This window comes from Cicer arietinum, chromosome 7, assembly GCF_000331145.2.
Source record: "Cicer arietinum cultivar CDC Frontier isolate Library 1 chromosome 7, Cicar.CDCFrontier_v2.0, whole genome shotgun sequence".
NCBI lineage: Eukaryota > Viridiplantae > Streptophyta > Magnoliopsida > Fabales > Fabaceae > Cicer > Cicer arietinum.
In genome coordinates this window covers 12,346,816-12,363,443 of record NC_021166.2, presented here as the reverse complement: position 1 = coordinate 12,363,443, position 16,628 = coordinate 12,346,816, and the positions used below count along the sequence as shown (strand labels likewise).

General features: G+C 30.1%; 2 protein-coding genes across 6 annotated transcripts; one reads left to right on the top strand and one right to left on the bottom strand.

Annotated features, from left to right (window-relative positions):
* LOC101489877 (ferredoxin C 2, chloroplastic) lies at nt 1-4,536 on the top strand. The gene is made up of 6 exons (XM_004508967.4): nt 1-358; nt 535-598; nt 1,552-1,640; nt 2,689-2,757; nt 4,097-4,141; nt 4,224-4,536. The coding sequence occupies exons 1-6, from the start codon at nt 122-124 to the stop codon at nt 4,266-4,268; spliced, it is 549 nt and encodes a 182-aa protein (XP_004509024.1). The 5' UTR covers nt 1-121; the 3' UTR covers nt 4,269-4,536.
* A 2,879-nt stretch (nt 4,537-7,415) lies between these two features.
* On the bottom strand, nt 7,416-9,968 carry LOC101488680 (protein LOL1). Of its 5 annotated transcripts, none has more exons than XM_004508966.4 (6): nt 9,842-9,968; nt 9,172-9,326; nt 8,606-8,719; nt 8,363-8,476; nt 8,095-8,204; nt 7,416-7,703 (listed from the first exon to the last, which is right to left on the bottom strand). In XM_004508966.4, exons 2-6 carry the CDS (start codon nt 9,236-9,238, stop codon nt 7,665-7,667), a joined length of 444 nt encoding a protein of 147 aa, XP_004509023.1. In that variant the 5' UTR covers nt 9,239-9,326; nt 9,842-9,968; the 3' UTR covers nt 7,416-7,664. The 5 variants fall into 5 exon arrangements, with proteins under 5 accessions (XP_004509023.1, XP_004509020.1, XP_004509022.1 ...); XM_004508963.4 differs by lacking the exon at nt 9,842-9,968 and adding an exon at nt 9,432-9,834; XM_004508965.4 differs by lacking the exon at nt 9,842-9,968 and adding an exon at nt 9,674-9,817.
* Nucleotides 9,969-16,628: the final 6,660 nt, after the last annotated feature.

Here is a 16,628-nt window from a genome sequence, read left to right as displayed (position 1 = left end):
ACACATGTCGATGAGCAGTTGGAGTAGAATCTAACGGTTGGTTGAGAGCGCGCGTGTTAACTCGCTCTTGTTATCCCGTAAACTGTATGCGTGTCAGCACTTGAAGAAGAAGAAAAAGAAAATGGCGCTCCCCCTTCTTCGAATTCCTGGCAATTGTTCCATTCCATTTATGAAGCCACAATATTTTCCTTCCAAAACCCTCCGCAAGACGACGGTTGCCGCGGCGGAACTCCAAACACCGGTGGGAGTGTCTGGCGGATCCGATTACCGGTTTCCGAGTGCTGTTGGTGTTCCAACACATAAGGTCAAAGTCCACGATAGACAACGAGGAATTGTTCACGAGTTCATCGTGCCCGAGGTTATGTTCCCTTCCCTATCGCAGCAACATACTGTTAAATTTTCTACTTTAATTTTTTTCTCTGTTCTTCATTTTGATTAGTATTGATTTTTTGTCTATTATTTGATTCAAAAGGTTAATGCTATTTTAAAAAAATATTAATATTAATGTGACTACTATTTATTTCTGAAATGCAGGATCAGTATATATTACATACTGCTGAATCCCAGAATATTACCCTTCCATTTGCCTGCAGGCATGGTACTTACTATTATCCTATTTCTTATCTAATTGTAGAGTCAAATTCACCGATACACATTCATAAAATTAGATTTTCTCTGGTAGGTATCTTGTTTTGAAGCTGCATTGCAATTTCCTATTGGATGCCCTCAATTTCTCAACTGACTTAAATATGAATATTATGTTTTCATTTTTCAACTTTCGTACAAGTCATCATACAACTATCCGAATGGGAGGCTACAACTATGAAGCACTGACACTGACATCAACCAAAATACCAACACGTAGAAAATGTTTGGATGTAACCACATGTGTTGACAATGTATTAGTGTCGGATATTGGACACACCTTTAATCTGAATTGTCAGTGCTACATAGTGTTATGGCACCCAATTTGACATTTTAACGATACCATCGAGAGAGAATATTCTTTTAACTTTTTATGGGTTTCGTTAATTGCTTTCAAGCTCTCTTCGCATATACTACTGAGTAACAAAATTTAAGCAAAAAATGAGTCAAAGAAAGTTGATGTATTTGGTCCAAGTCCAAAATTTGAACAAAATACATCTACTTTATTTGACCAATTTTTGCTTATATTTTGTTTCGCAGGGAGTAGTATTATCCTTTATTAGATTTTTGGAAGAATTTTATGAACCATTGAACATATCATATTTGGTTTCGTTTTTCCATCTGTTATTGGCAATGCCCTTTACATACCAATGATATATTCCATTTTTTTCCCATGTATGAACTGAAGTACAGATGCAAATGTGATTATTGTAAACTAGTGTAAAATTTCATTTTCCTTCATATTGGGAAGTTAGACAATCACAATTTGCTTTTGTAGATCATGCAGTGCAACCTCAACACTTGTTTTCTCTGCCGCTGTTTCCGTCTAGATTGATATCTGTTTGGTTTGTTATGCTATTGCTAGTTTCCTAATCCTATTTGCCTATTTGATGCTTTTTATGGAAGGTTGTTGTACTAGCTGTGCTGTTCGTATAAAGAATGGGCAGATTAGACAGCCAGAAGCACTTGGGATATCTGCCGAATTGAGAGAGCAGGCACGTTCAACTATGTATATGAATATTTTTTTGTTGAATTGGTCATTTTTGTCTTGTTAAGTAGCAATGCATGATGATCTGGTGGAGTACTTCGTATTTGATGCTTTTCTCATCGACCATCTTCAATGATGCCAAAAAAGAGAATCAGATTTCTTTTTCCTTCCGTTTGTTTTCTAATTTTGAAGAGTAAAAGAAGACATAGAGGAGGATGATAACCAATATTCTTTATGCATGGTTACTATAGAGGAGAGGAGGAGAAAGTGGTGGTTGTAGTGGTATGAAACTATTTACTTCGTTTCAGTTTTGACATGTCAATACTAAATGCATTGGTATGATCTGTCTATAAGTTTACTTTGTTCATTTGGCGATTAAGAGAACATTGAAAATTGTGTCTTTCCGTCGCAGTGCCAATGCACTGAACTTTTAGTTATTGTTTTCCTTTGTTATTTTTATAACTTGTAGTTATTATTCAAAGCCAAAAATAAAAGTTGCTAGTATTATTATAATAATAATTAACTACTGTGCTTATACCGACTATTCAATTAATAGGGTGTTATTTCCTGTATGTTTGTATTCTGCTGTTTATCCTTTTTTTAATGTTAACTTCAATGAATCGCTTGCCCTTAAATTTTTTGAAAAAACCAAAAGTATAAAAGCATGGTTATTTTTGGTTTGTTCTAGTTATTAAAAGAAGAATGGGAATCAAAAAGGATTTACTTATTCAAATTAGAAGTTTTGGCTACTTGGCTCATTTTTTCTGGCATATTCCTCTTGTGTATAGTTCACATTTTGATTTCTTTGTCGATGTTTCAATTCAAGGGCTCTTACACAAATGAGGAGATTAGATATAAACCTACAACAGAACAAAGATATTTTCCAGCTAATGGATGTTTTGGTGCCATTTGCTATAAACATTCCTTTTCTGCTAATAGTAGTTAACATCTGTGGGGGAAAACGTTTTATTTGTTGCATTATCATTATAATTGCCAATTCTACTGTCTCTTATTTCTCAGTTGGACATGTATTTGAGATCTTTGTTTCATTTCAGGGTTATGCACTTCTTTGTGTGGGTTTCCCATCCTCTGATCTTGAAGTAGAAACTCAAGATGAAGATGAGGTAACAAGCAAGATTGCAATCATAACTTGTGCTTCATGATTACTGTTTAATTTTGACCTTGTTAGTAATTCGATCTGCAAAATATCTCATAATATTTTCGTTGTACCTTTGAATATTCCAGAATATTTTACATTATCTTTAGGACATGTACTGGAATCAATTAGTCATCTAATTGATGAAGCAACCTTGGGAGTTATTTCCTTATTTCAGCTTTGTTTCCTTGTTTAATTAGTTTTAGTAGTCTTTTTGTGCTTTTAAAAACCTTGTTAAACGACAGCTTTGTTCTTTTAAGTGAGTCCATCCAGCTTGACTCCAGCTAGCCCAAGTCAACCGGGTGGACCCACATAAAAGAACAAAGCTTTCGCAATGCCTATTTTGCTTTCCATTCACAAGACTTAATCAAAATATATTTTTTAAGGGAAACTAGGTTCTCAGCTGCTTAGACAAATAGGCATTGGTGGTAATCTTAGAGTATTAATGGGCTGCTTGTGACTTCCTAGCACTTGACTTGATTATTTGTATAAAAAGAGCTTTTTGAATGAATTAGTATATTTTATAATATCATAATACATCATATCAATCTAAAATCTCATTCTGTAACGTCACATTATCGTAAACACTAATTATGAAATGATATGTAAGTGGTATTATGTCTTTACGTATATGATTCTTTTATATTTGTTGGCCGTGCACCAATTGCAACAATCAAGACTCTTGTTTTCTTTGGTTTCTTCTATGTGCTGTTGTTATGCTATGCTTCGCTTTCTAGCAAGCTTTTTCCCTCGTTTCTCAATATACACTTATGAAATCATCATATTTGCTGAAGTTATTATTCCATTGAATGTTATTGTGGTTGGTTTTCCCGTGTTGCCATGGCATTGAGGGGGAGAACTTATACTTCAATGCCAGTGTTTGACACACATGCTCTTCATGTCAATAATAATTTCAGTAATAGCTCATTTCCTTCTAATGAATCATGCCAATGGTGACATGATGTTGGCTGTGACCCACATCGTTCCCCGATTTGATTTTCAAGTTTATCAGTTTTCCTTAATTCTCCTCTTGTTTGAAACTTCCAAATGCTATTCTTGAACTCTCCATGTTGCGTGTAATTGCTTGCAAAGATCATTACTTATTTTGGTCAAATGATATGAGCTATTGTGATTCATTCAAATTTAGGAATAATTGTAAAGGTTTAGGAATCTAATTTTCCTTATTTACACAAATTTTCTCAAACTATCTTGATCTTTTGAGGCTAAAATGAAATTTTCGTTGTTGTTATTATGTAATTTGTTACTGAATTTTGGTTATGAATATAAGCTATCCTTGATGCACACAGGTATATTGGCTTCAATTTGGACGTTATTTTGCAAAAGGACCAGTGGTACGTTTTGTTATTTATGACTATGTTTTTTGTGGGAACGTGGTTGCTCATGTTGTCCTGATAATATGGCCTTTTTACACAGGAAAGAGATGACTATGCCTTGGAGTTGGCCATGGGTGACGAGTAATCAGGGTAGAAAATCTGACAAGTTGGGCAGAAAATGCAAGTTTTGTTTGCTTATCTCTTTCTATGCAGCATCGACACTTTAGGTTGGAGGCGTGTCTAAATCTCTGAGATTGTTCAACACTTGTATGACATTGACACACATGGTTATATTCAATCACTTTTATTTTCTCAAATTATAATCGATGTCTACGTGTCAGTGTCATATTTGGTGTTTATATTTGTTTGGGTGCTTCACAACTCTCTTTTTCCCACTATGTTTTTATGTTTAATCTTTGTGTTATTTATCTTGCCATATGCATTATTATCACTTGCATAGTATAGAAGATTTAGCGCGGGTTTGGATCATGTTACAAATGTGGAAAGGAATTCTGTAATTCATTTGGAGAGGATGCACCTGTATTTTGAGTTAATGCTGAACCAAACACACTTATGGATAAGGCCTCCCAACTCACGTGACTTTGGCAGAAAGTTAGTCTTCGTCTAGTTATCTCTCAATAGCCAATTCCAACACCTGTACGAAACCTATCCGTTAACTCAGACAAATGACTGATAAAGAACATGTTTTTTCTTTGTTCTGATAAACCTTAAACACTCATACGCACATATGAGGGTTAAAGATGTGTCAAAGCTATGATAGATAATTAAAGATATTAAATTTAAATATTTTTATAATTAATGTTAGTATTTTATTTAATTATAATAAATAAATATATGTGTATTGGTGTCGTGTCGTGTCCTATACTTTATACATTAATAGTGTCGACATGTTTGTGTCGTGTCAAGTGTCTGTGTCGGAGTCTATGCTTTAATGGAGTACTTTATCCAAGTATAGAAATATATCTTTTGGTAAAAAAAAAAAGAATAGAAATATATCTTACTTTATGCTGAAAACCTTTAAATGGCTGTCATTAAGAAGTAGAGAGTGTAATCATCTAATTTTTAGTATGATTTTCTCTCTTAATTAGTGATTGCTTTGTTTATTTCATTAATTAATTTTTCTACCAAAATAATCCTAATTTTAACTCATTCTCACTCTAGTCTTGAATAAAAATAAAAAGAATAGATCTAAATAACAATATTTTCTAAGATTTGAGTTCTATGATATAATATCAAATATTTTCTATGGCAAGCTGAAGAAGAAAATAATTGCATAAAGTAGATGAGATAATGCAGGATCCAGAGAATATACCACTGTGGTCCATTCCAATGCTAGATCAATAAAGAGTCACTCCAGAACAAGGTGGTTGAGGAGTGAAACGTACAACACAACACTAGACCCCACTCCCACGAGCCTTGTTTGCGAAGAAGGGGCTCTCACATATGAAAACATTGACAGATTGATACTTATTGGATTATGCAAATGGAAGTTTTTTCTTTTTTTCTTTTTAACTCAAACCAGTTGTTATTGGTGAAACAAATCATGAAGAAGCTAATCTTAACTACCAAGTTATTGCAGTTGTTAATTGTCCGATACTCTACCTACCCAATAAAACAAAACATGCTTAATTCTCATCCAGTTGTCAAGTCTGAAAAAGTTCAATGCATGGTAGAAGCAAAAGGAAAAAAAAAATGTTTCCCAATACACTTTTAATGAAGGAAAATTTTCTTGGTTTCTTTAGAATCTTATTTCAGACCTCTCAAAAGCTTTAATAAACGATAATTAATGCGTGTTTGCATTCACAGTGGAATGCACATCACAGTGTGTTTAGTTCCTGCTATAATTTGGAGCTTCTTGATTTTTGAGATGTGTTTATATTGGGACGCCAAAAAATGTATGTCAATGTCACTGTCAAAACCAAACATAGGTTTAAGTATTTTATGGTAAGCAGTCACAGCCATAAGTTGTGATAATATTATTATTTACTTGCTTATTAATGTGTTAGCAGCACAAGTTATGGAAAATACTTAGAATTCAAGGGACAGTTACAATCAAACATCTTTTTTAACTTGAAATGACACCAGCCTAGTACTCACAAAAAAGTGATTTTCATTTGAACATGACATTTGTAAAATGATTCAAACCAAAAATATTCTCTGGAGATCCCTAACGTTAAGGCTGACATAAACAAGGCTGTTGGGAAACAAGGGGCAACATCAAAGGACCAGGATTGAAAATGTAGTAACAGTTGTCTAAATCACTTATAAATTGATATTTGCAACATTTTAGTGGTTCATGTTGAAAACAGAAATTGTGAAGTGTTGAAATTGAAAAAGACATTAACTATGTTCACTACCAAAAAATGGTGTTTGTGTTGTGTGTGATTCATACAAAGATGTTGCTGTTGCCTCAGTGAACCTGTCTGCTTTCTGCAACTGCATCATGTTAATGTACTGTCATGCAGAATGTGTTCACAGAATCACAGCATTTATCAAATTTAACATGATTTTATTGACCTTTTCTTTTTCAAAAGTTCTACCAAATTTCTAACCACAATCAATTATAGTGTCTAGAAAGAGTTTTCACCAAAACAAATAATCTAGAAAGACTTATCACCTAATAGTCAAAAAAAAAAAAAAAGGATATGAGCAAAGAGCACAGTCATATTCTGCAATGTATATCCAATTCCTGATTAACATGGTTTTAGTCATGCAGGTCAAAATCAACAATAAGAAACCATAGCGTAAATAAAGTCTCCCTTGCTGAAAAAATCTTCAAATCAATTTCATTCTGAAATATCTTTTTAGATTTTGGATTTAGACAGAGATGTTATCTTGTTGAGTCAGTCCATTTGATTGATTTACCTTGTGGCTTTACGGATTTAGATTGCCTGCAGTTAGCAATCCAATCATTCACATAGTCAGCACATCGTTGACAAATGGATTGAGATCAGACAGTCCAAATTTCAAACTAAAATATTGAACTTAAAATTTGGACCGTCCAATCTCGACCTAACAACTATTGACTCACTGACTGCATGAATCTGTGGGATTGCAGAATACATACAATTCAAATTTGTGGCCGTACTTGGACCTTTTCTATTTCCAAAAGGCAGGAAGTATCTGAAAGAAATAAATGGTGTTAGGTGCTCCACACGCACACACAAGCCAAAGTTTTCTCAACCACATATTTAGTGCTTGGGAGGGTTTAACTTTAGTCCAATATATATTATTCTACTATATATAGTATTTAACTACGGTAGAAAACAAGTTTTACCTTATCCAAAGATGTGGATTTTGCATAGCACTCAGTTTCAGGAATCTCATTACAAATAGTTATTCATACACCAATTCTAACAAAAATATTTTAATACAATCACGCAAGGGAAAAATAACTCTATACACGTGGAAGACATTTTTTTCAATCTGATTTGCACTCTTTATTCCTTAATGATTGATATGTAAGTAGCAAAACCAATGTTGTAGAGTCTATAATGATGACCTTGCTATAGTATGATTATTAGGTGCTGAACTTCTGCTCAGTGGTGCTTGCTGAGGCCTGCATCATCATTCAGCAACAATATTGTAAATCATTTCTTATATCAGATAATTTATATTTTCTTTCATTCTATCAAATTATTAATTAGCTAAGATTAAGAAAACTATATCTTATTTTGCAACTAATTAAAAGTTATATTGTTCCTCTCCAAAGTATAAAAAAGAGGGAAATGTGTGTGCTCTTCTGATATATATACTAGTATTGAGAATTAGTGCATCGCACATAATGAAATTCCCTAAAAGAATCTTAGTTACGATTTACCATTTGTTGTGTTTAGTATTGAGCTACAAAGTTGCAATGACATTTAACAGTAAATCACAGTATCATTTTAGACATGTATCAACCGTTAAATCTATATCTATATATTAAGGAACATAATTATTATACTGACCCCAACTGAGGTAACAAAATTGCAAACTGCACATTTCACGGATCTTGCTCCATATTGGTACATCAGTAGCATCCTGCAGTTACCACAGTTGACATGTGCCACCTGATTTGCTGTCACAAATACACATTTTGATGCTTAAAACCACAAAGTAGAGACACAACAATTTAATTCACAAAAGAAACATATTTTTGAAGCTGCCATCATACTCATTTTACACATACATACAATTTTTCAAAGCTCATGAGATTATTAACAAACAGTTCAATACCTTCTAAAGCTAGATTGACTGTGTGACAACAAGAGCATTGCACACTTGTCGCTCCGCGGATGTACATGAGTAAAGTATGGCAGCCGCCGCAAACTAACTGAGCCATTTCTGTGCCTGTGCATACATAAAATGCTTGTGGTTTAGCTGCTTTATGTTCAATTGACTAAAAATTGTGGTCAAGATCACAAATTGACCATTTAGGTAACATACAAAGCATGAATTATGAAGAAGCTTGCATCATACCAGGAGGTGGAACTGCTGTGACAGCATTGCAAACAGCACAACACACAGAAGTAGCTCCAACTGGATAAACTAAAAGGTTTCTACAACCAGAACACACAAGTTGACTCTGTGCACCTGTGAGCCAAACAACATTAGGTATCAAATAAATTATCACATGTTAATGTTTCTGTACCATTCAATCTATCTTAAAAGATTTGTTCAAATCAGTGTCTTAGTGCATGTTTGAATTGACAGCGTGTCTGGCAGAATCATAGTGTGCCACCGTGAGTTTGGTAAAAGTTAAGCTCTGGAGTTTAAATGAAATCATAGCATCACTGTGATTTTGTCAAATTTACTGTGATTTCAAACATGTATACTTCTGTATTTGAATTTTCTAGTCTTCCTTTTATCTATTGACTTGCTTTCTACACCATTATTATTAAAACTAGACATTGGATTTCTTTTCTTCTTTTTCCAAATGAAGGACAAAAAATAATAATTCAAATCTTAAACCAGTTTCATCAGCATAAAGTAATGAGATGACTAATGAGGAAATCAAGCACAGACAAAAAGAAAAGGTAAGATACCATTTGTTGGAGGTGGTGTATATGGAGCTGGTGGTGGAGTTGGATAAGGGGCAAGTGGAACTGGCATTATAAAACACTAAATCAAAAAGTATTTATCTTTCTCTGCTAAATTCTACAAAAAGAACAAAGCACTTCCTCCCATTTTTTTTCAACACCTGAAAAAATGAGGAAATATAGTAAAAGATTCATTTAAGAGGGAGAGAAAAAAGCGATGAATATGGTGATGTGAATGAAAAAGTGAAGTAAAAAATTGTCATTACTAGATTAAGAAGGAAACCTTGTGAAGCAAAAGGGTGCCAGAAAATCAAATAAAAAACCAGATAAAGTAACAGTCAAAGGAAAAGTTTCCTCCAAATAAAAAACTATGCATGAAGTTTGAAGAATGGAGCCCAGAAAGTGATGAAAAATTTAAGAAACTGTCACCAAAGTTATTTATTTAATTGAGTAATGTGTGGAAAAGTGAAGTATTGTACATTTATATATATAATAATATATAATATACTTGTCCAATGGCAAGTGACAACTTTGTTAGTAGCTGCTACATGAAGAAGAGAAGAAAAGGAGAGAGAAAAAAGAAATAATGGAAAAGGATATGAATGGATGGACACTGGAAAGATATAGACTAAAAAAAGATGCTATGTCATGTGAAAGAAACGCAACTATTTTTCACCTTCATTTTCCTTTTCCTTTCGAGCATATATTTTACCAAGACTATGAGCCTAAATATTTTGTTTTATTATTGGTTTAAGTTTTGTTGTTGGTATTCAGAAAAACTGATATAGAGAAGGAAATAAAGAATACAATCAAACATAAGAATTTAACGTGTAAAACATGAAAATCAATTAGACATAGCAATATGTGAAAATTTGAGCAACATATATATTTCTTTCATATATCCAACGACTTTAGTACACTCATAATCTCCAAACCAACTATTTAAACTACATCTTATAAGTCATAACACTAAGACAAGAGTATAAGATAAAAGAAGAAAGTTAGATACAAGATTAAAGTGTTTTCAATTGATGCATCTTATAACGAATATTATAACTAAAATCTATTCTATATAGTCTTAGTCGCCATATTCCTTACTATATTGAGAAATGTGGGACTTGATCTAAAATGTTATAATTTCAACAAAATCCAACAATCTATACCATGATTAAAATGAATATATTTTATGTTTTCATTGCCTACGATGACAAACATAGTTCAAAAGAGTTATCATATTCTACCATAAAGAGTATAATAATTTTCACATGCAAAAAATTAGGTTGAAAATTATGTTATAACTTCTATGTTGGTTTTCTCATAAAGTTGTCCTTTTTTATTATTATAAAAAATGTAGCAAATGTATTTAGTCATTTAAATATTTGGAATCCTAATACCTCTCATACACTCACCTTTGGCCTAAACTTTGACACATTCTCTCCAACTGCTAAACTTTAAAATATGTTACTTGCTTTGACTTCTATCATTGGGTTGCCCTTCCATCAATTAGACGTCAATAATGCATTCCTACATAAGGATTCACATGAACTTGTCTACACGAAGCCTCATATTAGGGTGATTCCTCTCCCCAACAAGACAATATTTATAGGTTGCTCAAATCCCTCTATGGGTTTAAGCAAGTGAGAAAACATTAATTTGAGAAGTTGACTACTTTCCTACTATCCCATGCTTTTCTCAAGGCAAATAATTTTCTATTGTCTATGTAGATGATGTTATATTTCTAGACACTTCAATGCAAGTTTTTGAGGAATTAAAAGGCTACTCTAAATTTTGTTTTTTTCGCATCAAGGACTAACGTTGTTTACCATGATTCAGATCCTTTGTTCCCCGACTTTGCAACTTATAAACGACTTGTGGGTCGTCTATTGTATCTCACCACAATTAGACATGACATTGCATTTTTCACTCATTAATTGATTCAATATTCATGGCTTCATCCATTATGCGATTGCTTTGTTATCTGAGAAGAAGTCCAAGTTGTTTTCTTCATTTGATCTTCTTTGGTTTCATAAAAATCAAAGAAAGAACAAATTGTTTAGTATTCTTTTATCGAGACAAAATATCACACCCTTATTATAGCTACCAAATAATTGTAGTGGATTTCACTCCTCTTTTATGATCTACTTTAACATCATTCAAAGTTTATTCATTTTGTGAATCGATACAACCACATTTTCACATGCTTATTTTTCTAGTATGTCATTAATTTAACTTCTTGAGGAATTTCAAATTATTTATTCTTAATGCAAACGTGACTTCAGTGATGAAAGTATTAAAATTTGGCAACTAATGAGTGGTTAGTATGAGTAGTAATGGATTGGGCACATTTAGTAGCCCGTTTAGGAGTTTGAATTAAACTGACAACTCCTTTATATTGGAGTTTTGTTGAGTATAATACTAAACAATCAATTACTTAAAATCACATTATTTTGTAATTAGATTTAAAAATAATTTTTTTAATAAATACTCGTATCCACTTTTTCTTATATATATATCTAAGAGTTATCCAAAAATTTAGTTAAAATAAGATAATTTTACCTTTTGTGTCAAACAAATACTCCAATAAAAAAGTTACAACAACATATATGTTTATTGATTTTAATATTTTTAATTTGTTTACTTTTTTATAATTGAGATTATGGAGTAATATTAATAGTATGATTTGTAATCATTGAAAAACTACAACAAATTTTTTATTTATTTTTTTGTCAAAATAAGCTACAACAACAAGAAACTAAGTACAATAAGATCGTTGATATGGACAAGAACATTTCATAAAATAATATGAATAAGACTATGTGCTGGTTTGATTTCACAATAAAATTGAGGAAGTGAGAGTATTTTGTCAAACCCGTCTTCAAACCAAAAAAGCACTATCAACAAGTCTAAACGTTTGAGCGTTTTGTAACAGTTACCACTAAAGCTGATAGGCATTTTATCTTCCCATTACGTCATGTTTTCCTCATTTCGACACAATTAAGGGTTTTCTAATTCTGCAATTTGACGGGTATTTTAATTATTTTGACTTAATTGCGTTTATATTTTTATAAATTTACAAAATCAGTTTTATTATTTTAAAATTTAATAATGTTTGTCTCTTATCTTTAATTTATTAATTAAAAAATACTAACGTTACATATTTTTAATAACATAACTTATGAAACGATAATTTAAAATAATTAACATATATAATCACAATAAAATTTTATAAAAATTTAACTTTTTATTTTTTTATAATTTAATTAATCACATGAATAGTTAATGTATGTAGATGATTCTATATTATGAAATTATGTTACAATATTTAAAATATATCAAATTATCATTTTTTAATTTAAAAATTTAAATGAATGATCAAATCGTCGACTTTTGAAATAAATGATGAATTATGTGAATTAATAAAAAAAACAATATTTTTGTAGAATGAATTCAATAAGGCTATTTTTTATAAAGCTAAAAAACGAGTATATAATTCATAAGTTTTGTTTAATATCAGTCATCTACAAATTTATAGTTTATATTTTATAATATTTTTATATAAATTAATTTAAGTAGTTTATGAATCTATAGTTTATCATTTTTTTTTATTTTGTTCTTATTATTGTAACTAAAAATCTTTTTTACTTTTACAATTTGATTATTATAATTTTAAAATTTTAAATAAATAATTTTAAAATTTAAATAAGTAATTTATTTATAAATAATTTATATGATATAAATTTTAAAATAATAATTTAAAATATTTTAAGCATTAATTGATTAAATTTATTTTTAATTAATATTACTCTTTTATATTATTTTACATTTTTAGGCTAATTGATCCGCTGATTGTATCAAACATTCAATTAACTCAACAACTACAAATTATAAACTATCACTATAAACTATAAGTATTAATTAATTTTGTCGAACAAAGCATAAATCGGATGATTGAATAATGTGATGTTAACAACTTAACAAATATATCAGTATATGTCAAATTTTAAGTAAAATAGACATTCATAAATGTTAATTTTATAGTCAATATTTATTCGTTTAAAAAAATATATTATAATAAAATAATTTGAACAATTATTTTTAAATTTTACGACAATTATATGCTCATTAAAATCTTGAAATTAACTAGTTAATTTATTTTATGTTAAATCATTGAACAACAATACAGTAAGCAAGATATTAGTTAGAAGATGGGAACAAAAGTAAGAATTATTATCTCTCATCAAACTATGAGACAAGTTTTTAATTAGAGTACAAACTATCAAAAATCCTAAAATACTCTTTTATTTTCTACTACAAAATTTATAATTTCTCTATACTCTCTCGTGTCTTTTTCTTATCCCCTTTCACCCTCATCTCTCTCTCTTATCTCTCCTCATTTCTTCATTTATCTCTCTAAGCTCTCATCTTTCTCTTATGTATATCTATTCTCTCCCACTTATCTTTCTCTACTATTTCCTCTCTTCTATCTCCTTTATCTTCCTTTTATCTCCCTCTCTCTCTCTCCTATATCAAGCCTCTTTCAATAGTGAAAAACTGAACTTAGATCCAAACAAATATTATTTTCTTAAAATAGTGAGTACTTCAACTTCACGAAACAAGCTTATGATTCTATTTTCGATCTCACTATCGACATGTGCAAGACATATTGGTTGGTTTAAAAACACAATATATGATTACGCCAAAATGATGAGTTAAACGCAACAACCTATCGGACCCAACCTCTATGCAATACAAGCAGCCAAGCACGTGAGTTAGCCACACACACACACTCCACTTTTCTCAAAAGAGTTACATTAAGATTAGATGGTTCACAATGAGCCACGTTCACATTCACACTACAAGCCAATCGTGACCGTCCGCAAACAGTTAATCTCACTATTAACTACTCCAAGCACCACCTATAACTAAAGCTTGTGGTCCTGCATACTATTTTTTGGCAATCTTAATTTCAAGAGTGTCACATTTTTTGTTTTTTCAACAGCGTCAAGTGTCACATGACCTTCAATTGAAAACATGCAATATAATCACTACTACAATATAAACGTGTTTGGTTCTACTATAATAAAAGTTAATTTGATTGTTTTTGTAAAATTTAAGTTAGTTAGTAAGTTTAATATAAAATAATTTAAATTGGAATATATTCACATAAAAATGAGTCGAATAATAAATTTTAACATAAAAATTATGTTTTGATTTAAAAATTACGAACACAAGTTCTAAGTTAGAATAAATTACGAGGACAAAATCAATTCAACTTGATAAAAATCAAACATCATTTTTTTTTATAATAAAAATCAATTTTAACTCCAAAAATGAAATCACACTAATTCAAGGTCAAACAAAACCAAGTTAAATTTATCTGAGTGACCCATTGCCCCATTTAGTTAACCTTTTTCTTTTTCTTTTACCCATGTGCCTGCCTATTTGTTTTATGACAATCCAATGGCAACAAACAAATCAGAACCTCACAATTCGTTTTAAGTTTTCAAAAATAATAATATTTTTTAATATTTAATAAAAAAATTCATTTTAATATTTTCAAAACTAAAACTAATAAAATTTTATCTAAAATTTATATTATTTCAACAAATATTAAATCAATTGACTATATTATCAATGAAAAAAAAATTATACAAAATCGATTATATTAATTTAATATTAAATAATTTTGTATTATTAAAAAATAAATAAAAATTTAGTAATTTTATCAAAATACTATTACAGACTTTATTACACCTCAAATTAAAATTTGCATTAGCCTTCTTATATACGTTGATCATAATTTTTATGGTACTATACTTTGACTCCATTAATTAATGTTGTTGTTTAAGTTTTGTTATGATTTTCAATTTCTAATCTAATGTACGAATTAATGCATTGGCTTTGTGGACAAATGTAGTTGGTGTTCTTATCCTTAAGAGAATATTGGTGTAATATATACAATTTTTGTAGATACTATATTATATAATAAATGAAAAGTGACAAGTCACGAGTATATATTACAAAAAAATTGACACAACGAGAGAAAATGAATTTTCCGAGACTCACAATATAGAAAAGTGTTAAATAAAAAAGTATGTAGTGTATACATTGAATTGTCAAGATAGCGAGAGAATGAAAAAAGTTATACTAATATAAAGTCTGTGTGACGCATGGACATGGATAGTGCCTTTAATTTTGTGAACTAGACTACATAACAAAGACACAAAATTAAAACAAAGGTCCAGAGATAAATGGGCAAGAAGCATAGGGGGACCATAAAGCTGTATTTTTGTTGGATTTTCTCCGCATTCAAACTGGATATTCTAATTATTGTTCTAGACGTGTTCTTCAATCATTCAACTCTATACTTTGCATACAGACACCAATTTTTAGTGTCAAAACCAGCTATCCAAGTCAAAAACCCAACTCAAATGGAGCCTGTAAAAATGGTACTCAAGCTCAGCCCATATGGGCTACGAGCTTTTTGGCCGGCCCATTTATTTTATATGTAATAAATTTGTTTTCATCGATATTAAATAAACATAATTTTTTTATTTAAATTTTTAATTAACTAAATTTTCATTAATACAAAAGTAAACTGAACTTAATACGTGTGCTTTAAGTACATAGAATTAAATTTAAAATTGTGATGCAAATAATTTGAAAATCTAAAGAAGGTTAAAATTAAAGTTGGCCTAATAAATTTAAAGATTTAAAACAGAATTTTAAAAATGAGATTTTAATTTATATAAAATTGAGATTATTTTTAAATGCAAAATAATATAGAAATCGTAAATTTTACAAAAATAAATAAAAAATATATTAGTTACACATTATTATCCTCAGTTTATTGATTAATTATTGTGGGATGGAGAGACGACATCACAAATAAAATTTAATGTAGACTACATTTACGATTTTTAAAACATACAATAAAACTTAACTTTTAATTGTCTATCAAGATTATTTTAACGTATATACTTTAAATTGAAAAAAAAACATTAAAATTTTGTCAAAGTTTAGATTTGAACCATGGACTAATTACTTAAATTTTGCACTTGACCAATTAAAATTTTTATATGTAAATCTGTCACATAATTAATAATACCATACACCATTTAATTTGGAGGCCATGTTTTTTTTACTGAAATTAAATTGCATGTGTTGCAAGATTTTGGGCTGAGTTTGACTTTTTATAGAGTATGCTCTCTTTGTAATTATTTGAGGTTAGAATTTTGTTCATCGAATCTTCAGCGAATACTAATATGTTTATGGAGATTCTTTTATGAAAGTTTTGCATTACTCTTACAACCAAGTTTTTTATGATACATGTTATTTTCTTTCTTTTATTTTGGTCGAGAGTAGAGAGTAGATTTTCTTTCTTTTCAATTAATGATCATTCACAAATATATATATATATATATATATATATATATATATATATATATATATATAAATTTTCT

Coding starts and splice junctions, on each gene's coding strand:
- LOC101488680 (XM_004508966.4), bottom strand. CDS start 9,238: ATGCCAGTTCCACTTGCCCCTTATCCAACTCCACCACCAGCTCCATAT. Junction 8,477..8,605: donor CACAGCAGTTCCACCTCCTG/GTATGATGCAAG, acceptor ATGTATGCACAG/GCACAGAAATGGCTCAGTTA. Junction 8,205..8,362: donor AGTCAATCTAGCTTTAGAAG/GTATTGAACTGT, acceptor TATTTGTGACAG/CAAATCAGGTGGCACATGTC.
- LOC101489877 (XM_004508967.4), top strand. CDS start 122: ATGGCGCTCCCCCTTCTTCGAATTCCTGGCAATTGTTCCATTCCATTT. Junction 1,641..2,688: donor CTGCCGAATTGAGAGAGCAG/GCACGTTCAACT, acceptor GTTTCATTTCAG/GGTTATGCACTTCTTTGTGT. Junction 2,758..4,096: donor AAACTCAAGATGAAGATGAG/GTAACAAGCAAG, acceptor TGATGCACACAG/GTATATTGGCTTCAATTTGG.